Source organism: Scyliorhinus canicula, chromosome 15 (genome assembly GCF_902713615.1).
Source record: "Scyliorhinus canicula chromosome 15, sScyCan1.1, whole genome shotgun sequence".
NCBI lineage: Eukaryota > Metazoa > Chordata > Chondrichthyes > Carcharhiniformes > Scyliorhinidae > Scyliorhinus > Scyliorhinus canicula.
Genome location: NC_052160.1, coordinates 547,813 through 571,815, shown reverse-complemented (window position 1 = coordinate 571,815; position 24,003 = coordinate 547,813). Strand labels below are relative to the sequence as shown.

The 24,003-nt window shown below is 47.1% G+C and overlaps 1 protein-coding gene across 4 annotated transcripts in view; it reads right to left on the bottom strand.

Annotated features, from left to right (window-relative positions):
* Positions 1-23,026, bottom strand: part of gprc5ba (G protein-coupled receptor, class C, group 5, member Ba) — a 41,999-nt gene extending 18,973 nt beyond the window's left edge. Inside the window, exons 1-2 of one of the 4 annotated variants that reach the window (XM_038820783.1) lie at positions 22,932-23,026; positions 22,682-22,799 (exon numbers count right to left, since the gene is read on the bottom strand). In XM_038820783.1, the coding sequence (XP_038676711.1) occupies positions 22,682-22,688 (7 nt within the window). In that variant the 5' untranslated portion in view covers positions 22,689-22,799; positions 22,932-23,026. Of the gene's footprint in view, positions 1-18,050; positions 18,173-21,888; positions 22,032-22,497; positions 22,640-22,681; positions 22,800-22,931 lie in introns of those variants that run through there. The other 3 variants (XM_038820785.1, XM_038820784.1, XM_038820782.1) reach the window with 3 other exon arrangements.
* Between the last annotated feature and the right edge of the window lie 977 nt (positions 23,027-24,003).

The window sequence follows — 24,003 nt, the reverse complement described above, 5'->3', positions numbered from 1 at the left end:
TAATTCTGGAGAAAGCAAGTTGATCAGAAGTGGAAAAGGTTACAATTTAAACTAATGAAGCTATTTGTAAATTATTGTCGTTATAATAAAGACACTTATAAAATAAATCAAATATTTACCAAGAAATAAGTCACTATTTAGTTGCAAAATATTTTAAATTTATAATGGTCTTCATCAATTTTCATTTCTAAATATTCTCACCACAAGTTCCTTCCAAATCTAATGCAAATGATACAGGACATGGGATGGGCCTGAATTATCAACACATCAACAGAACAGAGAAAAGAGGAAAGAAACAATAAAATGCACCATGAGGGGGAGGAACTTTCACAAAAACTGTCCCGTCAGTCAAGCTTGTGACTTCTGCTACCCTTGGAATGATTAGAAGTGTCAGATTGAAGGCATAGATTTGATAAAGAAATAAATGTGTGTTTGTTGTGAAGTACACATGTTTCAATGGAAATGAGGTTCGAGAGGTTTAATTTGAAAATTAACTTGTGCTTGTTCCAATATTGAGGTGTTTTTGAAAAGGCAAACAAAAACTTCGAGTAATTGAAGAACAACAAACATTTCAGAACAGGAACAGGCCCTTCGGCCCACTAAGCCTGCCCTGATCCAGATTCTTATTTAGACTGACTACTTGTCAATCAAAATGCATCTTAGACATTGCTATCAAAATGCATCTTAGACATTGCTATCAAAATGCATCTTAGACATTGCTATCAAAATGCATCTTAGACATTGCTATCAAAATGCATCTTAGACATTGCTATCAAAATGCATCTTAGACATTGCTATCAAAATGCATCTTAGACATTGCTATCAAAATGCATCTTAGACATTGCTATCAAAATGCATCTTAGACATTGCTATCAAAATGCATCTTAGACATTGCTATCATGCCTGCTTTCGAAGTCTGGGAGTCTATTAATTAATATATCACCTATACTGTTTACAATGAGGAACTGTTCACCTGATGAAGGAGCAGTGCTCCCAAAGCTAGTGATTTGAAACAAACTGTTGAACTTTAACCTGGTGTTGTACTGTTTACAATGGTCAGTAAATCAAACAAACATTTCTCAGAATCTCTAACATCCCTGCATTTATTTAAATTAGTAATTTCCTAAATGTTTGATAGAAATAGGATGCAAAAGCTGAACTGTTAAAAACAGAATTCTATGATCTGTACTTAACGTACAAGGTAATGCGCCGATTACATAATCATTTTCCTTACATATTAACATATATACCAAAAACCAGCTATTGTAATTAACCCAGTCTGTGGCTCAGTTTAACGTTGTGCTTTCAGTTACCTCCCCAACACCCAGTGTTTTTCGATTGTAGACACAGTAATCACACCTTAATCCTTCAATTCTGCCCACATGATGGTTTGTTTGCGTATCCAATTTTCAAAATGTGCATTGCAGGTCTGCTTAAAACTAGCAAGACAAAAGATAAATAAGGTCTAATCTAGAGCTTACTAAGGGCCTTGCTAAAAGCTTCCAAAAGAGAATTTGATGCATTCTGTCACTGTGATTGGATACTGAAAGAGAAGGTTTTTCATGGCATTAGCGAGGGGAATTAAGTCAACAGGTTTATAAAACAGAAAAGCATCATCAGCACATCCAGCAGGCTGTTGACGGACTAAAGTCTCCAAAAGCAAGTGGACAGGGGCAAAAAATAAATTAAATGGACACTTGGCCTTTATCTCAAGAAAGGTACAAAAGACTAAAGGAGGATTTGATGAAAGTATTACGGACAGACCCAAACAGTGACTCGGACACTGGACAGAAACTCCAATAATATTTTAATTTGGTCAGACTGTAAGGAAAGGTTACCAAGCTCCAGGAGGGATTTCATGAAGAAAAAGGGATATGGTATTTTGAAACAAATTTTATTACTGACAGAATTAAAATATCTTTAATATCACAGAATAAAATATAGTTTACAATTGCCCTTAAACAATGCTGATCAATACAGTGACCCAATAACCCTTAACTGTGATCTTCATCTCCACTCAAACAACAAAATCATCTCAGCTCTCAATCCACTTTGAAATACAGTTAGATAGAGAACCTAGTGGAGTGAAGCAGCGACAACAATCTCTCCCTCAATGCCAGCAAAACTAAAGAGCTGGTCATTGACTTCAGGAAGCAAAGTACTGTACACACCCCTGTCAGCATCAACGGGGCCGAGGTGGAGATGGTTATCAATTTCAAATTCCTAGGGGTGCTCATCTCCAAGAATCTGTCCAGGTCCACTCACGTCGACGCTATCACCAAGAAAGCACAACAGCGCCTATACTTCCTCAGGAAACTAAGGAAATTCGGCATGTCCACATTGACTCTTATCAACTTTTACAGATGCACCACAGAAAGCATGCTATCTAAGGGCAGCATGGTAGCATTGTGGATAGCACAATTGCTTCACAGCTCCAGGGTCCCAGGTTCGATTCCGGCTTGGGTCACTGTCGGTGCGGAGTCTGCACATTCTCCCAGTGTGTGCGTGGGTTTCCTCCGGGTACTCCGGTTTCCTCCCACAGTCCAAAGATGTGCAGGTTAGGTGGATTGGCCATGATAAATTGCCCTTAGTATCCAAAATTGCCCTTAGTGTTGGGTGGGGTCACTGGGTTATGGGGATAGGGTGGAGGTGTTGACCTTGGGTAGGGTGCTCTTTCCAAGAGCCGGTGCAGACTCGATGGGCCAAGTGGCCTCCTTCTGTACTGTAAATTCTATGATCTATGATCTATCGGGCTGCATCACAGCCTGGTATAGCAACTGCTCGGCCCAGGACCGCAAGGAACTTCAGAGAGTTGTGAACACCGCCCAGTCCATCACACGAACCTGCCTCCATCCAATGGCTCCATCTACATCTCCCGCTGCCTGGGGAACGCGGGCAGCATAATTAAAGACTCCTCCCACCCCGCTTACTCACTCTTCCAACTGCTTTCATTGGGCAGGAGATACAAAAGCCTGAGAACACACAAACAGACTTAAAAACAGCTTCTTCCCCACTGTCACCAGACTCCTAAATGACCCTCTTATAGACTGACCTGATTAACACTACACCCCTGTATGCTTCATCCGATGCCGGTGTTACATTGTGTACCTTGTGTTGCCCTGTTGCCCTATTATGTATTTTCTTTTATTTCCTTTTCATGTACTTAATGATCTGTTGAGCTGCTCGCAGACAAATACTTTTCACTGTACCTCTGTACACGTGACAATAAACAAAATCCAAATCCAGCTCTCAATCCCCTTTAAAATACAGTGAGCAGTCTCAGGAGCACTTGCTGTTCAGAGATGTTTTGAATACTCTACTTTGAGAAAGAGATATCTTTTAAGACTGCTTTAAAGAGAAAGAGACCTGCCCCCATCAGAACAATGCAGAATCTTTGGCTGTGTCACTTCAGAAACTCTCATTCAGTTCACCCTCCAGCCAACAACCAACTCTGAAAACTTCAACACCATCGGCGATGTTAAATCACCTCTTCATGTCAAAAAGGTTACTGGGTTGCGGGGATAGGGCCGGAATGTGGGCCTAGGTAGGGTGCAGACTCAGGTGGGCCAAATGGTCTCTTTCTGCACTAGAGATTCTATGATTCTCTGACCCGACTGCTTCATCCCCTGGCTCCTTCCATAACTCCATCATCTCACTAAGCTGAACACAGTGTCTCTAATTAACTGCTCCACGGAGAACACTCTTAATACAAATAAAAGTCCATTAACCCAAACTTCTACAATGCATTAATTGCACCTCTGGTTCCCAGAACACCCTTGCAAACCAGGACTTTTAAACAACACCGCAGCAGTCATACACACACTAACCCGGGTGTTTCCTGGCCACTTTGGCAACATTGCGGCTGGTATTTAACGGCATTTAGTGCCAGAAATAAGCTCCCAAAAGTTTCTCGCCATCACTGGTTGCCTCAGCTGCTCACCGCTAACAAGTGGGAGCTGTTTTTAAACGCTCTCTCGCCACTCACTCCCAGTCAGCACACCAGCACGGCAGCAGGCAGACCTGCGATGCTGACCTGGCCAGGCTTCTGGACGGAGGGGGGACGGGACATCCTGTTCCCCCGAGAGGGTTTGAGGGTCAGCAGCAGGGTCAGCAATGCTGCTGCTGCCTTCTCCGCCGTCTGGCTGCCGTCAGGACCGTGAGGCAGTCTCTGTGGGACCGACAGCACTGGGATTGGAGAAGGAGAAACCCTGACCCCAGGACTCAAGTCCCCCAAGCCTCTCCAAGCTTAACGTGTCCCGCCTTCTCTCAGAGAGCCATCGCTTTGCACACTCGCCCCCGGCCACAGTGGGAGCCCCCAGACTCCTGCCGGGTACATTAGGGAGACCGTGCTCCGTTGCCCTCCCCCCGATCCACACACCCACCCTCTGGTCACAAGGATGTCCCCAGTGTGAAGCCCAGTTCTGGAGTGTTTGATTGTTGGCCTCTATGTGGCTGAAGCTTCTGGAGCTCAGGTTTCCAAGTCTGATTGAAATGCAAAGCGATAATCACAGTCTCAGACACGCATCTGTATCCATGAGAATATTTTATTGACAAAAACAGCCAACTAGGTAACATTCCAGACATCACACTAACCATTAAACAACAAGGAAAGGTCACCATTCCATATTGGTACCAACACAAAACTCCTATCAGCCCATTTTGACAAATTAAATCAAACGCGTTGGGCAGGATTCTCGATACCACCAATGGGGTTTCCCTTGTGGGCAGCCCCAACGCCACCAGGAGCTCCCCAGACTTGGGTACACTGCCGGCGTAACGGAGAATCCCAACAACGGAGAATCCAGCCCATGGTATCACCCCTCATAGGTTCCTCACCAGAAATGGAGGATAAGCCCGAGATTGTGTTATCATGTCCAGAACTTTGTTGCTGAAAAGATCTGTCCATCAATGTGTGACGTGTTCTGCGTATCAGAGCCATTCTCTGTCCAGGAGCTGCGGCTGTGCAGGCCCCTCCCACACGGCCCAATCTCACCGCAACCAAATCCTGGCATCCACATATTCCACCGGCGCCCCAGGTGCAGTTGAACATCCTTGAATTCCAGCGTGTTTAACCCGCGGTGATGTGCCAGTTACACACAGCACTCACCACAGCACCAACAAAAGCATCAGCGATCTGCGGAAGCAATTCTTCATTGGAGGCATCAGGTGACCCCCACCCACCAGCCCAGGGGCAGCCCCCGACCTGGAACACTTCAGGCCCCGACCAGGCCCAACACCTCCCCCCACCCTCCCCCCCCCCTTCCCAGCTTCACGTTTTTAAAAAGGAGTATTAAATGATGCCCATGTGATTTCACGGCAGCATAGTGGTTAGCACTGTTGCTTCACAGCACCATGCCCCGGGTTCGATTCCTGGCTTGAGTCACTGTCTGTGCGGAGTCTGCACGTTCTCCCAGTGTCTGCGTGGGTTTCCTCCGGGTGCTCCGGTTTCCTCCTACTAGTCCCGAAAGGCGTGCTGTTAGGTGAATTGGACATTCTGAATTCTCCCTCTGTGTACCCGAACAGGTGCCGGAATGTGGCGACTAGGGGCTTTCACAGTAACTTCATTGCAGTGTTAATGGAAGCCTACTTGTGACACTAATAAAAATTATTATTCTCGCCGAGGAGCCGGTACATTCCCGGGAAGCTGCTGCATTCGATTTTGATCGCGCTAATGAGATGGAATTTAATGCAAATAGGGGTTAATGATAGGCTCACCACCATATCTGGACGAGAGTGGGAGTGGGGCAAATTGGGAATGTGGAGCAAGGCCACATATCAAAGGTGTGAGGAGCTATTTAGCCTATTCCTGTTCCTATGGACACCTTGCTCTATGGCGACATCTGTACTCAGATAACAATCATTGCTCCACGTGGAAACTCCCGTTAGCGAGGAGGGAATTAATCATTGAGCAGAGAGTCTGGGAACACCATCATCTCCAAGTCACATATCACCCAACTTGGATAGAAATTGCTGTTCCTTCATCATCCAAGAGTTGAAATGCTGACACTATTTACCAGCACTGTGGATGTACCGTTACCATGTGGATTGGAGCAGGTCAGAATGGTCCACCACCACCTTCTCAAGACGAACAAAAGATGGGCAATAATGTTGGCATTGCCAATGACACATCCAGGAAGAAGGTGATTAAAAAAAACAAAAACAAATTAATCCACCTACCCTGCACATCTTTGGGTTGTGTGTGTGGCCGGGGGGGGGGGGGGGGGGGGAAGAAAGAGTTCCACGCAGACACGGGGAGAAAGTGCAAACTCCACACGGACAGTGACCTGGGGCTGGGATCGAACCCGGGTCCTCGGCACAATGAGGCAGCAGTGCTAACCACTGCGCTGCTCTTAAAATCGGTGATTCTAAAGCAGGCCTGATTTATTATTGTCACATGTATTAGTACACAGTGAAAAGGATTGTTTCCTGCATGCTGCACAAACAATGCATACCGTACATAGGGAAGGAAGGAGACACTGCAGAATATAATGTTACAGTTATAGCAAGGTGTAGAGAAAAGATCAACTTAATATATTGATATTTAAAATATTGATATTTTACAAAACATCACCAAGAGGATTATTGTAAAAAGTGCTGGTGGAATTCTGAACCATGCAGAGACTTCACCAGCTACAGTGGTGAAGAGTAGGTCAGATTCTGGCACCAGAGTAGATATTGGACACAGGAACACAGATCGTGTCCCTGACCCTCTCTACAACTGAATTGTTATTTACTGAATGCTGTGTTTGCAATTTCACTTTAGACAACAGAATGCTTTATTTGCTAAACAATGAGGAGATGGAATTAACCTGATTAACAGTGTAAATATACAACAGCAGTGTACGCTGCGAGCTGTAAATATACAACAGCAGTGTACGCTGTGACCTGCAGATATACACCAGCAGTGTACGCTGCGACCTGCAGATATACACCAGCAGTGTACGCTGCGACCTGCAGATATACACCAGCAGTGTACGCTGCGACCTGCAGATATACACCAGCAGTGTACGCTGCGACCTGCAGATATACACCAGCAGTGTACGCTGCGTGCTGTAAATATACAACAGCAGTGTACGCTGTGACCTGCAGATATACACCAGCAGTGTACGCTGCGACCTGCAGATATACACCAGCAGTGTACGCTGCGACCTGCAGATATACACCAGCAGTGTACGCTGCGACCTGTAAATATACAATCAGAACCTGTCAAGTTGTTATGAACATCTGTGGTGTTTTGAAGGTGCTCAAAACTATTTGCCAATGAGGAATGAGGAATGATGTTGATTGGTCAGAAGCAGGACGTCCTGTCCTAAACGACACAAACTGAATGGCCAACTCCTATTCGTCAATGTTTTCAGCTATGTAAGTTGACAAAGAACATTAATACTGAGGTGAAGAGGAGACATGAGGATTGGCAACTGAACACCTGGTCAAAGAGGTAGTTTATGTTTTATGGTTTTATGGATAGAGTACTATTTTTAAGTTCATTTGAATTACTATTTTTTAATTTTCAAATCTCACTTAAATAACTATTTCGGGTTGATTTAAATTACTATTTTTAAGTTGATTCAAATAACTTTTAAAATTTCAATTAAATAACTATTTAATTTGTTGTCAGATCAAGCAAGATAAATACTCAGGGATAAAGCTAATTAATAGTATACAGGAGATTGGATATAATCCGACATAAACAACTTTCTAAAGTTTAATTTAAAGGAATAAATCATGGCAGGACAGCTCCAAGGCATGGTCTGCTCCTCTTGCTCCATGTGGCAGGCTGGGGACAGTTCCAGTCCCCAGAGTCAGCATGTGTGCAGGAAGTGTCTCCGGTTACAGCTCCTGAAAGCTCGAGTTTCAGAGCTGGAGTGGCGGCTGGAGACACTGTGGAGCATCCGCGAGTCGGAGAGCATCGTGGATACCACGTATAGAGAGGTGGTCACACCGCAGGCTCAGGCTCCGCAGGCAGGAAGGGAATGGGTGACCACCAGACAGAGCAAGAGAGCGAGGCAGGTAGTGCAGGAATATCCTCTGGCCATTCCCCTGCAGAACAGATATCCCGCTTTGGATACTGTTGTGGAGAATTGCCTCAGGGGAAAACAGCAACAGCCAAACTCGTAGCACCATGGTTGGTTCTGCTGCAGAGGGGAGGGGGGATAAGTGTGACAGTGCAATAGTTATAGGGGATTCAATTGTAAGGGGAATAGACAGGCGTTTCTGTGGCTGCAAACGAGACTCCAGGATGGTATGTTGCCTCCCTGGTGCTAGGGTCAAGGATGTCTCGGAGCGGGTACAGGGCATTCTGGAGGGGGAGGGTAAACAGCCAGAGGTCGTGGTACAAATCGGTACAAACAACATAGGTTAAAAAAGGGATGAGGTCCTAAAAGCAGAATACAGGGAGCTAGGAAGGAAGTTAAGAAATCGGATCCCGAAGGTAGTGATCACAGGATTACGACCGGTGCCATGTGCTAGTCAGAGTAGAAATGACAGGATATATAGGATGGATACGTGGCTGAAGGGATGGTGTCAGGGAGAGGGTTTCAGATTCCTGTGGCATTGGGACTGGTTCTGGGGGAGGTGGGACCTGTACAAACTGGACGGGTTACACCTGGGCAGGACTGGAACTGATGTCCGGGGGGGGGGGCTATTTGCTAGAGGGGTTGGGGAGGGTTTAAACTAATGTGGCAGAGGGATTGGAACCGATGCAGGAAATCGTAAGGTAGTAAAACAGGGACAGAAACAAAAGGCAGTAAGGGGGAAAGTGCAAGGCAGAGAAGCCACAGTCAAAAATCAAAAAGGGCAACAGTACAAGGTACAGTGACTGAGGGGAGCTCAGTGAATAGGCCCAGCAATAGTAAAAAGAATAAAACGGGAAGTAAAAACATAAATGGAAAGCGACGCGGCAGGTTGTTACATGAAGATATGGGTTCAACGACAAGGAAAATTAGGAGAAAAGTTAAGAAAAATAACTTAGGAGAGGTTACTGATCAAGGTGTTAAGATTCAAAACAGAGGTATAAAAGCCAACATGTGGCACTTTACCCGAATGCTCGTAGTATTCGGAATAAAGTAAATGAGTTGATGGCACAAATCATCGTGAATGACTATGATTTAGTGGCCATTACGGAAATATGGTTAAAGGATGGTCACGACTGGGAGTTAAATATCCGAGGGTATCAAACTATTCGGAAGGACAGAGTGGATGGTAAGGGAGGTGGTGCTGCTCTGTTATTCAAGGATGACATCCAGGCAATAGTAAGGGATGACATCGGTGCTATGGTGGATAACATTGAATCCATTTGGGTGGAAATCAGGAATAGTAAGGCGAAAAAGTCACTGATAGGAGTAGTCTATCGGCCACCAAATAGTAACGTTATGGTGGGGCAGGCAATAAACAAAGAAATAACTGATGCATGTAGAAATGGTACAGCAGTTATCATGGGGGATTTTAATCTACATGTCGATTGGTTTAACCAGGTCGGTCAAGGCAGCCTTGAGGAGGAGTTTATAGAATGTATCTGCGATAGTTTCCTAGAACAGTATGTAATGGAACCTCCGAGGGAACAAGCAGTCCTAGATCTGGTCCTGTGTAATGAGACAGGATTGATTAATGATCTCATAGTTAGGGATCCTCTCGGAAGGAGCGATCACAATATGGTGGAATTTAAAATACAGATGGAGGGTGAGAAGGTAAAATCAAACACCTAATGTTTTGTGCTTAAACAAAGGAGATTACAATGGGATGAGAGAAGAGCTAGCTAAGGTAGACTGGGAACAAAGACTTTATGGTGAAACAGTTGAGGAACAGTGGAGAACCTTCCAAGAAATTTTTCGCAGTGCTCAGCAAAGGTTTATACCAACAAAAAGGAAGGACAGTAGAAAGAGGGAAAATCGACCATGGATCTCATAGGAAATAAGGAGAGTATCAAATTGAAGGAAAAAGCATACAAAGTGGCAAAGATTGGTGGGAGACTAGAGGACTGGGAAATCTTTAGGGGGCAACAGAAAGCTACTAAAAAAAGCTATAAAGAGTAAAATAGATTATGAGAATAAACTTGCTCAGAATATAAAAACAAATAGTAAAAGTTTCTACAAATATATAAAACAAAAAAGTGTGGCTAAGGTAAATATTGGTCCTTTAGAGGATGAGAAGGGAGATTTAATGATGGGAGATGAGGAAATGGCTGAGGAACTGAACAGGTTTTTTGGGTCGGTCTTCACAGTGGAAGACACAAATAACATGCCAGCGACTGATAGAAATGAGGATATGACAGGTGAGGACCTTGAGAGGATTGTTATCACTAAGGAGGTAGTGATGGGCAAGCTAATGGGGCTAAAGGTAGACATGTCTCCTGGCCCTGATGGAATGCATCCCAGAGTGTTAAAAGAGATGGCTAGGGAAATTGCAAATGCACTAGTGATGATTTACCAAAATTCACCAGTCTCTGGGGTGGTCCCGGTGGATTGGAAATTAGCAAACGTGACACCACTGTTTAAAAAAGGAGGTAGGCAGAAAGCGGATAATTATAGGCCAGTGAGCTTAACTTCGGTAGTAGGGAAGATGCTGGAATCTATCATCAAAGAAGAAATAGCGAGGCATCTGGATAGAAATTGTCCCATTGGACCGACGCAGCATGGGTTCATAAAGGGCCGGTCGTGCCTAACTAATTTAGTGGAATTTTTTGAGGACATTACCAGTGCAGTGGATAACGGGGAGCCGATGAATGAGGTATATCTGGATTTCCAGAAAGCTTTTGACAAGGTGCCACACAAAAGGTTGCTGCATAAGATAAAGATGAAAAATGAAAAAAAATGAAAATTGCTTATTGTCACGAGTAGGCTTCAATGAAGTTACTGTGAAAAGCCCCTAGTTGCCACATTCCGGCGCCTGTCCGGGGAGGCTGGTACAGGAAGACGCATGGCATTAAGGGTAAAGTAGTAGCATGGATAGAGGATTGGTTAATTAATAGAAAACAAAGAGTGGGGATTAATGGGTGTTTCTCTGGTTGGCAATCAATAGCTAGTGGTGTCCCTCAGGGATCAGTGTTGGGCCCACAATTGAAATAGATGATTTGGAGTTGGGGACCAAGGGCAATGTGTCCAAGTTTGCAGACGACACTAAGATGAATAGTAAAGCAAAAAGTGCAGAGGATACCAGAAGTCTGCAGAGGGAATTGGATAGATTAAGTGAACGTGCTAGGGTCTGGCAGATGGAATACAATGTTGACAAATGTGAAGTTATTCATTTTGCATGAGTCGCAAAAGTTGGTTTACAGGTGCAACAGGTGATTAAGAAGGCAAATGGAATTTTGTCCTTCATTGCTGGAGGGATGGAGTTTAAGACTAGGGAGGTTATGCTGCCATTGTTTAAGGTGTTAGTGAGGCCACACCTGGAGTATTGTGTTCAGTGTTTGGTCTCCTTACCTGAGAAAGGACGTACTGGCACTGGAGGGTGTGCAGAGGAGATTCACTAAATTAATCCCAGAGCTAAAGGGGTTGGATTAAGAGGAGAGGTTGAGTAGACTGGGACTGTACTCGTTGGAATTTAAAGGATGAGGGGGGATCTTATAGAAACATTTAAAATTATGAAGGGAATAGATAGGATAGATGTGGGCAGGTTGTTTCCACTGGCGGGTGAAAGCAGAACTAGGGGGCACAGCCTCAAAATAAGGGGAAGTAGATTTAGGACTGAGTTTAGGAGGAACTTCTTCACCCAAAGGGTCGTGAATCTGTGGAATTCCTTTCCCAGTGAAGCGGAGGCTCCTTCATTCAATGTTTTTAAGATAAAGATAGTATTTTGAAGAATAAAAGGGATTAAGGGTCATCTTATTCAGGCCGGTAAGTGGAGCCGAGTCCACAAAAGATCAGCTATGATCTCATTGAATGGCGGAGCAGGCTCGAGGGGCCAGATGGCCGACTCCTGATGTTCTTATCTTGTGGGGAGGTGGAGCAGTGACTCTTTAGGCCGAGAGTCCAGGTGGATAAAACACAGCTGCCAACACAAAGGACAGGTTTGGGTGGGAGACACAGAAGGCCAGAGTAGGAGGAATGGAGAGTTCTTGGACAGGGATAGGGAGGGGGTTAGAACATGCAGCAATTTGAACATTATGAAAATTTTAAAGCCAATGGATTGATGGATCAACGAAAGAGCAGAGCAACAAATACAGAAATGTTTGAGAGTTGGGACAGAGTGAGAGTTTGGATATTGACAGCTGAGATTTCGCCCAGCTGCTGGGATCAAGTGGATCCATCCAGGGGATCAACCCTGGCTCAGTGAAGAGTGCAGGAGAGCATGCCAGTAACAACATCATGGATCCCTAAAATGGGAAATCAAGCAGCATAAGCAGCAAGTATTGAGACAGAGCTAAGCAATTCCACAACCAACAGATTCAAACTACGCTCTGCAGTCCTGCCACATCCAGCCGTGAATGGTGATGGACAATTAAACAACTCACTGGAGGAGGAGGCTCCACAAATATCCCCATCCTCAATGATGGAGGAGTCCAGCACATCTGTGCAAAAGATAAGGCTGAGGCATTCGCAACAATCTTCAGCTAGAAGTGCCGAGTAGATGATCCATCTCGGTCTTCTCGAGAGGTCCTCAGCATCACAGATGTCAGTCTTCAGCCAATATGATTCACTCCACGTGATATCGAGCAACAGCTGAAGGCACTGGATACTGCAAAGGCTATGGGTTCAAACATGGACAAAGCTGAACTCTCCACTGGTTGGAGTTATACCTGGCACAAAGGAAGATGGTTGTGGTGGTTGGAGGTCAATCATCTCAGCTCCAGGACATCACTGCAGGAGTTCCTCAGGGTAGTGTCCTCGCCCCAACTATCTTCAGCTGCTTCATCAATGACCTCCCTTCCATCATAAGGTCAGAAGTGGGGATGTTTGCGGCTGGCTGCACAATGTTCAGCACCATTCGCGACTCCTCAGATAATGAAGCAGTCCGTGTCCAAATGCAGCAAGACCTGGACAATATCCAGGAAGTTACATTTGCGCCACACAGTGCCAGGCAATGACCATATCCTACAATCGAGGACCTAACCACTGCCCAATGACATTCAATAGCACTGTGAACCCCCCACACAATCAGCATCTAATTCTTCCAACCTCTTCCATCGGGCAGGAGATACAAAAGTCTGAGAACACGCGCTAACAAGGTTAAAAAACAGCTTCTTACCCGCGGTTACCAGACTTCTTAATGGCCCTCTTATGGACTGATCTGATCTCTTCGCACTTCTTCTCTACTGAGTAGTACTACACCTGTCTGCTTCACCCGATGCCCGTGTATTTACGTATTTTGTGTTTGGCCTCTATTCTTTTTTCGTGCACAGAATGATCTGTCTGAACTGTGCACAGAAGAATACTTTTCATTATACCTCGGTACATGTGACAATAATGGAATACTCTCCACTTGGCTGGATGGGTGCAGCTCCGACAACACAAGATACTCAACATCATCCAGAACCAAGCAGCCCGCTTGATTGTTTCCTCTTCCACAAACATCTAACCCCTCCACCACCGATGCGCAGTGGCAGCCGTGTGTACCACCTACAAGATGCACTGCAGTAACTCACCAAGGTTCCTTTGGCAACACCTGCCAAACCCACGACCACTATCATCTCGAAGGACAAGAGCAGCAGGTACCTGGGAACCCCACCACCTGGAGGTTCCCCTCCAAGTCACTCACCACCTTGACTTGGAAATATACCGCCGTTCCTTCACTGGGGTAACATCCTGGAACTCCGTCTCAAACAGCACAGCGGGTGTACCTACACCTCAAGAAGGCAGCTCACCACCAACTTCTGAAGGGCAATAAATGCTGGCCTAACCAGCGACACCTACATCATGAAAAATGTTTTTTTTTTTAATTTGGACGTAACAAAAGCACTCAGTGGTCACATAGATACATGGAAGATAGGAGGAGGCCTTTTGGCCCTTCGAGCCTGCTCCATCATTCATCACGATCATGGCTGATCATCCAACTCAATAGCCTAATCCCGCTTTCTTCCCATAGCCTTTGATCCCATTCTCCCCAAGTTCTAGGTCACGAGCAGTGATGAGATGAATCAAGGAGGTGGAGGTGGAAACGGACAGCTTAGCGATGGTGAGCCAGGTTTCATGTCCCTGTCATGGAACTGAAACCTATAACATTCCCACTTTGGAGAGAGAGATTTCAGCAAGTCAATACGGACAACGCTCGAATGACTCATATTGCTGCATTTCCGGTGCATACCAGCATTTCTAGACTTCAGTCACTACGTTAAGTTGTCACTAAGTTAAGTTGTCAGTTCTATCAGAGATATTTTCATCAGTACGATGCAGCTCAAGTTGGATTCTGGGCTTTCAATTATGAATGTTAAGGAGCTCGATAGTTATTACAGATACCTCTGGATGGAGAGGGGAAGTAACATCCAGACAGATTGCTTTAAATACCATTGATATTCAAAATATCAAAGGGGCAATTTGCTGGTTGTTGTTGCACATCGTTAAAGTTTCTAATTTCCAATAAGGTCTGGTGTGTTATGTCAGCATCAGCTTCTGATAGGTCACCTCATCACAGCAACAACATCACAGCAACAACATCACAGCAACAACATCACAGCAACAACATCACAGCAACAACATCACAGCAACAATTCCAGTTCTAGTCTTTCATTTTTAAAAAACATAAAATTGTCATCTCTTACAAATTTGATAACAAAAATTTTAAAAGTAACTAATGAGGAGGATTGATAGGGGTAGGGTAGTGGAAATGGTCTATGTGGATTTTAGTATGGCCTTGAAAAGGCATTTGATAAGGTCCCGCATTTGGGCAATTGGATCCAGAATTGGCTGAGTAGCAGGAAGCAGAGGGTGATGGTCGAGGGGTGTTTTTCTGACTGGAATCCTGTGTCCAGTGGGGTCCCACAGGGATCAGAGTCGGGGCCCTTGCAGTTTGTGGTTATATAAAAGATTTAGATATGAATGTAGGGAGGGTTGATCAGTAAGTTTGCGGATGATACGGAAATTGGTGGGGTGGTAAATAGTGAGGAGGATAACCTTAGATTACAGGAGGATATAGACGGGCTGGTCAGATGGGCTGACCAGTGGCAAATGGAATTCAATCTGGATAAGTGTGAGGTGATGCACTTGGGCAGAACAAACAAGACAAGGGGAATACAGGATAAACGGCAGGTCCCTGGGAAGCACCGAGGATCAGAGGGAGCTTTGTGTGCATGTACACCCGGCCCTTAAGGTAGCAGAGCAGGTGGATACAAAGTGGTTAAAAGGAAGATGGTCTACATGCCTTAATTAGCCGAGGCATAGAGTTTAAGAGTAGGGAGATTATGCTGGAACTGAATAAAACGTTGGTTAGGTCACAGCTACAGTATTGTTCTGGAAATCAAATTACAGAAGGGATGTGGTGTCAGCATCAATGGGGCCGAGGTGGAGATGGTTGAGGCCTTCAAATTCCTAGGGATACACATCACCAAAAATCTGTCCTGGTCCACCCATGTCGATGCTACCACCAAAAAGCACAACAGCGCCTATACTTCCTCAGGAAATTTGGTATGTCCACATTGACTCTTACCAACTTTTACAGATGCACCATAGAAAGCATCCTATCGGGCTGCATCACAGCCTGGTATGGCAACTGCTCGGCCCAGGACTGCAAGAAACTTCAGAGAGTCGTGAACACAGCCCAGCCCATCACACGAACCTGCCTCCCATCCATTGACTCCATCTACACCTTCCGCTGCCTGGGGAAAGCGGGCAGCATAATCAAAGACCCCTCCCAACCGGCTTACTCACTCTTCCAACTTCTTCCATCGGGCAGGAGATACAGAAGTCTGAGAACACGCACGAACAGACTCAAAAACAACTTCCTCCCCACTGTCACCAGACTCCTAAATGACCCTCTTATGGACTGACCTCATTAACACTACACCCCTGTATGCTTCATCCGATGCCAATGCTTATGTAGTTACATAATGTGGCAACAATGTACACAATGTATTTTCTTTTATTTTCATTTACTTAATGATCTGTTGAGCTGCTTACAGAAAAATACTTTTCACTGAACCTCGGTACACATGATAATAAACAAATCCAATCCAATAGCACTGGAAAGGGTGCAGAGGAGATTCACCAGGATGTTGCCTGGGCTGGAGAGTGTTAGTTATGAAGAGAGATTGGATAGACTGGGATTGTTTTCCTTGGAGCAGAGGAGACTGAGGGGGGACAGGATTGAGATGTGTAAAATTGTGAGGGGCATAGATAGAGTAGACAGGAAGAAACTTTTCCCCTTGGAGGAGGGGTCAGTGACCAGGGGGCAGAGATTTAAGGTGAGGGGCGGGAGGGTTAGAGGGGATGTGAGGAAAACCTTTTCACCCAGAGGGAGGTGGGAGTCTGGAACTCGCTGCCTGAAAGGGGGGTGGAGGCAGAGACCCTCAGAACATTTAAACAGTATTTAGATGAGCACTTGCGATCCCAGGGCAGACACGGCCATGGGACAAGTGCCGAGAAATGGGATTAGAATAGTTAGGTGGCTGTTTTTGACTGGTGCAGATATGATGGGCCAAAGGGCCTTTTTTGTGCTGTATGGTAGAAGGATGGAGGGGATATGAGGAAATGTGTTTTCACCCAGTGGGAAGGTGGGTGTCTGGAATTGACAACCTGGTGGAATCTCCCAACTCTGGATCTGCTCCAGAAGGTAACCTGGAAGGATCAGGTGCTGGAAAGTGGGATTAGAATGAGCAGCTAGGTTTGGTCTTGGCCGGTGCAGACATGATGGGCTGAATGGTCTTTCTGTGCTGTCACTTTTCTCTGCTTTTATTTGTGCCACTTCACCATCAGTTTGGACTCTCAGCGTTTTGGATAATGTGTATAGTGGATAATGTGTATCTAACATTATAGCAAAAAGCCTGGTTAAAACACGGTGGTTATAATCTGAAATATTGTACTTGGGAGGGCTGGGAGATGATTTTATCACAGCTTCTGAAAGAGGATGGGAAGAGGATGGGAGATATACTTGGGAAAGAAACCCAGAAAAATTAGAACAATGAGCTGTCTTCCAGCCCTTTCAAAACTGTGACAACAGGAAAAAGCGAATGGCCTCGAGTGATTCTAATGAAAACCCAGATTCAAAGGGTTCAACATGATACAAGACACAAATTACATATTTCATTAGCCAACAATTATATAAAATCAATGTCGCATTTTCCAACAGAATTGCAACAAAAAGTTACTGGATTGTAATGTTAACACTTACTTCCCTGCATCAGTCTAAGATATTTAACAAATAGGAAATCCGTCATAAATACACTGGGCAAGAGCCATTTCGGCCCATTGTTCAGTTAAAAATACATTTCATTCCAAAATTGACCCTAGAGAGGATGATGTGCAATTTCAACCCAATAGAAACAGTTTTTAAAATTAGCAGCAACAGCTGAAAATCTGATGCAAATATTTGAACAGAATGACTGACAGCCAGTGAAGACATTTCAGTCTCTTCATCAAAGCTGAGGAATCTGTCAGTGTGTCTGGCTGGGGAACAAAACCCAAACCTGTGTCTGTGTGTCTCTGTGTGTGTGTGACCCCCAATCAAAGACCCTTTCCTGCTCCATGGGGAACATTGATCCAGATCCACATTAACCAGCAGCTGCTTTAGATTCCCAATCCTCCCATTCCCGGGTTGTGGGACGGTGTCTCTCTCCTCCTCCCCACTCTTTATTTTCAAGGGAATTATTTTCGATTTTAATGAACATTAAAGGCTTTTCACGCCCAGAGGCGATTGCGAAAATATTGCAAAGGGCAAGAATCCACAGAGAGAAACAGCAAAGCAGAGACAGCAAAACCCCCAGAATGATTCCAATCACCGAGTTTGTTAACCTTGGGGATAACTGGGCATTTCCATTGTCAATTCCCGGTCTATTCACATTTCACAATTCTAACCATTCATTTGTCAACATCCAGCCTTTCAAACCAAACATCCCCCCCCATCCCAGATATTAAATACTAAATGTGAAATAAACACAAATATTCATGGGAAGTGGGTCTGACCTTCAGTGTTGGGACAGACAGAGACATACGCACTTTCTGCCTCTTTTCCAGTTCCACTTCCCTCCATTCCTGACATCAGCTACATGTGAAACTGACAAACAGCAAATCTTGGACCAGAGACTCCCCCCCCCACCACAGAACCCCCTCCCCAACAGAACCCCCTCCCCAACAGAACCCCCTCCCCAACAGAACCCCCTCCACCCAGAGACCCCAGCCAGACCTAGCTCCCCTCCCCCCAACCAGAGACACCCCCACCACCCAGATCTCATCCCCCCCCCCAACAACAACCAGATCTCCCCCCCCCAACAACCAGATCTCCCCCCCAACAACCAGATCCCCCCCCAACAACCAGATCTCCCCCCCCCAACAACAACCACCAGATCCCCCCCCCAACAACCAGATCTCCCCCCCCAACAACAACCACCAGATCCCCCCCCAAACAACAACCACCAGATCCCCCCCCCAACAACAACCACCAGATCCCCCCCAACAACCACCAGATCCCCCCCCCAACAACAACCACCAGATCCTCCCCCCCAACAACAACCACCAGATCCTCCCCCCCCCAACAACCATATCCCCCCCCCAACAACCAGATCCCCCCCCCAACAACCAGATCCCCCCCAACAACCAGACCCCCCCCCCCAACAACAACCAGATCCCCCCCCACAACCAGATCTTCCCCCCCCCACCACCCAGATCTCATCCCCCCCCCCCCAACAACCAGATCTCCCCCCCCACAACAACCAGATCCCCCCCCAACAACAAACAGATCCCCCCCCAACAACCAGATCCCCCCCAACAACCAGATCCCTCCCCCCCCAACAACCAGATCCCTCCCCCCCAACAACCAGATCTCCCCCCCCAACAACCAGATCCCCCCCCAACAACAACCAGATCCCCCCCCAACAACAACCAGATCCCCCCCCCCCAACAACCAGATCCCCCCCCCCAACAACAACCACCAGATCCCCCCCAACAACCACCAGATCCCCCCCCAACAACAACCACCAGATCCTCCCCCCCAACAACAACCACCAGATCCTCCCCCCCCCAACAACCAGATCCCCCCCCCAACAACCAGATCCCCCCCCCCCAACAACCAGATCCCCCCCCCAACAACAACCAGATCCCCCCCAACAACAACCAGCTCCCCCCCCAACAACCAGATCCCCCCCCCCCAACAACAACCAGAACCCCCCCCAACAACAACCAGATCCCCCCCCCAACAACCAGATCCCCCCCCCAACAACCAGATCCCCCCCCAACAACCAGATCCCCCCCCAACAACCAGATCCCCCCCCCAACAACCAGATCCCCCCCCCCAACAACCAGATCCCCCCCCAACAACCAGATCCCCCCCCCCAACAACCAGATCTCCTCCCCCAGCAACAACCAGATCTCCCCCCCAACAACCAGATCCCCCCCCCAACAACAACCACCAGATCCCCCCCCCAACAACCAGATCTCCCCCCCCAACAACAACCACCAGATCCCCCCCCCAAACAACAACCACCAGATCCCCCCCCCAACAACCACCAGATCCCCCCCCCAACAACAACCACCAGATCCTCCCCCCCAACAACAACCACCAGATCCTCCCCCCCCCCAACAACCAGATCCCCCCCCAACAACAACCAGATCCTCCCCCCCAAACAACAACCAGATCCCCCCCCAACAACAACCAGATCCCCCCCCAACAACCAGATCCCCCCCCCCAACAACCAGATCCCCCCCCCAACAACAACCAGACCCCCCCCCCCCAACCAGATCTTCCCCCCCCCCCACCACCCAGATCTCATCCCCCCCCACAACAACCAGATCTCCCCCCCACAACAACCAGATCCCCCCCCACAACAACCAGACCCCCCCCCAACAACCAGATCCCCCCCCAACAACCAGATCCCTCCCCCCCCAACAACCAGATCTCCCCCCCCAACAACCAGATCCCCCCCCCCCAACAACCAGATCCCCCCCCCAACAACCAGATCCCCCCCCCCCAACAACCAGATCCCCCCCCCAACAACCAGATCCCCCCCCCAACAACCAGATCCCCCCCCCCAACAACCAGATCCCCCCCCCCCCCCCCCAACAACCAGATCCCCCCCCAACAACCAGATCCCCCCCCAACAACCAGATCCCCCCCCCCAACAACCAGATCCCCCCCCCCCCAACAACCAGATCCCCCCACCCCCCAACAACCAGATCCCGCCCCCAACAACAACCAGATCTCCTCCCCCATCAAAAACCAGATCTCCCCCCTCCCCCAAACAGATCTACTCCCTAACCCAGCAACTAGACCCCCCCCCCCCCCCCCAGTCTGTGTGGGACAGTTGGGGTTGAGAGTGTGATGTGGGCTATTTGGGAATCCGCTCCCAGTCCCGCTTCTCCGGGCAGAACTTTTCCAGGATCCTGTCCCAAAGCCCTTCCCAAAATCCCAGCGACTGATCCCTAAACAGGGAGGGGGGGGGGGGGGGGGGGGGGGGGGGGGAGAAGAGAGAGAGAAAGAAAATGTCCCAATTCCAAATCCACCCCACCATCCGCACAGAACTTGTGGAAGGAGAGAGATCCCCCCCACCCCCCCAACACACCCACCCAATAACCCCCCAACCTTGCCCCAAAACACCCTCACCACCCACCCAACTCCCCCAAACCCCCCACTAATCCCCCAAACCCCTCCCCTAAAACACCCACCCAATAACTCCCACCCCCCCAACTCACCCACCCAATAACCCCCCAACCTTACCCCAAAACACCCCCACCACCCACCCAAACCCCCCACTAATCCCCCAAAACCCTCCCCTAAAACACCCACCCAATAACTCCCACCCCCCCAACACACCCACCCAATAACCCCCCAACCTTCCCCCAAAACACCCCCACCACCCACCCAACTCCCCCAAACCCCCCACTAATCCCCTAAACCCCTAAAGCACCCACCCAATAACCCCCAGCCCAAAACACCCCCAACCCCCCCCCTCCACTAACCGCCCAACACCCCCGCCCCCCCCCCCCCCAATCCCACCAAAAAAACCAAACCCCCCCAAAACCCCGAGAGCCTGGAGCGAATCAAAGGCACAAATCCCCGCTCAGCTTTTCACCAACAGGACGGAGCAGCGTCCAAACTTCCAGCCGGAGCCAGAGGACAGAGCCACCCCATAATCACAGCGCCAGAGCCACCCCATAATCACAGAGCCACCCCATAGTCACAGAGCCACAGCCACCCCATAGTCACACAGCCCCCCCAAACCCACACAGCCCCCCCATGGTCACACAGCCACCCCATGGTCACACAGCCACCCCATAGACACACAGCCCCCCCATAGTCACACAGCCCCCCCATAGTCACACAGCCCCCCCATAGTCACACAGCCCCCCCATAGTCACACAGCCCCCCCATAGTCACACAGCCCCCCCATAGTCACACAGCCCCCCCATAGTCACACAGCCCCCCCATAGTCACACAGCCCCCCCATAGTCACAGCCACCCCATAGTCACAGCCACCCCATAGTCACACAGCCCCCCCCATAGTCACACAGCCCGGCCACCCCATAGTCACACAGCCCCCCCATAGTCACACAGCCCCCCCAAACCCACACAGCCCCCCCATGGTCACACAGCCACCCCATGGTCACACAGCCACCCCATAGACACACAGCCCCCCCATAGTCACACAGCCCCCCCATAGTCACACAGCCCCCCCATAGTCACACAGCCCCCCCATAGTCACAGCCACCCCATAGTCACACAGCCCCCCCATAGTCACACAGCCCCCCCATAGACACACAGCCCCCCCATGGTCACACAGCCCCCCCCAACCCAGGGCTTTATACTCACAGCCTGGCCACTCTCAACCACTCATTCCTCTTTTCAAACCAAAGTGCGCAAACTGCTTCAAACCAGGCCAAGTGTTCCGGAATAAACCTGGTTTACGATCTGCGTAAACTGAGGGGGTCCATGGAGATGATTTGATGTAAAATCTGCACTGCAGCAAGTGGCTTTCGGTCCAATCTGCCCCCTACTGTCCCCTCCCCAACACTGACACCACAAAGCCGCCGCTTCTCTTTCACATGCTCATTTATTATTTAGCAAAATCATTCCTGGACTTTGATTATTTCCCACTTTTTAAAGGATCGTTCACAGAAAATGTTAATTTCGTGTTGAAAGCTCAACCCGTCTATTTCCTGATTAATTGATCAGCTTCCTCCGGAATGATAAACACCTCAGGTCAATTCAACCCCATAAATACATCATAAAGATAAGATTAATACAGCTATTGCCCCAAGAATCTCTTACTTACATTGTAAATGTGTCAGTTCTTGCATAATTACATTGATAGGACAAATATTGGTTCACATTTGCTACAATAAAGCCAATCACTCAGACTCTCCATCTGCATTTATATTTTAACATTAATTACAAAAGGAAGCCCGTTAAAATCCTTACCCGTTGAGAGACTGAGCACATGTCCTCGGCCAGAGCCCGGTTCCAGCAGCCTGACCCTGCTCCTGTTAGGAATTGCTCTGTTCGCTGAGATGGAGAAATGTGTGTATCGGCTGCAGGTGTGATTGCCCCGCTGTGTAATGCACGGTGCAGCCTATCAGAGCTGGGCAAATGCTATTCCACTTACCTTTCATTCTTACACTTCTCAGTCAGAAAGTTACTGCATTTCAGATCCGAAAATAATCACACGCTGATGTAAATTGTCATTGTTTCCCTGTCTGTTTTCAGTTCCCTTGGATAGTTATCTGTTAAAGGCATTTAGACATTATTCACCATGTCAGCTATTAAAACTAGTCTGCTGAAAAGTTATTTTATGTCTTATGCTCAATATATTTATTCAGTGGATTATGATATAGGGGTGACAGTCAGTAACATACTTGCCTCCTTGTCAGATACTTGTAGGTCAGACCCAACTCCTGGGTGGGAATTCTTAATTGATGCCGTTCCAGTCAATGTAGCTGCAGCCACATCACCCGAGGAGGCGCTTTAACTGCTCAATGCACCGGTGCCGATGAATAGAAACAAGTCCATTGCACGTGTCAAGGCAGACCAGGATGTTTTGTCAAGTATTCCTCCCTCAACCATTTCCAAAAGCAAAGTATGCAATTATTTACTTAATCGGACATTTGTGAGATTTTACTTTATGCAAATTAACTGCATTTTAAACCAATAATTCAATCTTTCTCCAGTAGTTTTGGGTTTGGCATTATTTAATGCAAGCTCTGTCTTTCATTAACTTTCACGTAAAGCTTCTTTCAAACTAATCACTGCCCAAAGACATACTGAAACTAAATATTTTCAGATCACACTGCTGCTGTTTTCCTCCACAGTTTAACCTCAGGTTTTCGAAACTAAATATGGAAACTTTCAGCTTGAAATTCTTTGAATTAAGTCCATTGATTTCCATCCCAACATAGCATTCAATCCAATGACTGACTGCACCAAATCATTGAATTATTCAAGCTTCCGAAGGAGTTTGACAGTTTAGTAATGATCTTCCTTTTTAATTGACAACATTACCTGTCGATGATCAATATAAAACAAACAGGAATCTGGCCACTGACAACAAACCAATACAGTTCTCTCTATCTAGGAGTATATACACTTTCAAGTATTTATGTTCGATTCCAAAGGAAAAATGAATGAAAATCCTCACAAAGCTGAGGAAAATTGAGACAAAAATATTTTCTACAGAAACAGCTGGAAAGAGGAAAAACAGGAAAAGGGAAAAATCTGTCGACTGAATATTTTGCTGAGAAGTTGTTGGTTAGCAGATTTTGCAGATTACTGATATTTCTTTATATTTAACATTTATTCGGCTGGCTGGAGAGGTGATGCTGAAATGAGGTTTGTTTTATAAAATTGCAACACAATGAAAAGAACATGCTTTCATCCTCGTTAAAAATAATCAAAACGGAGGGTTGCTGACAACAGTGGCTAAACGGCACA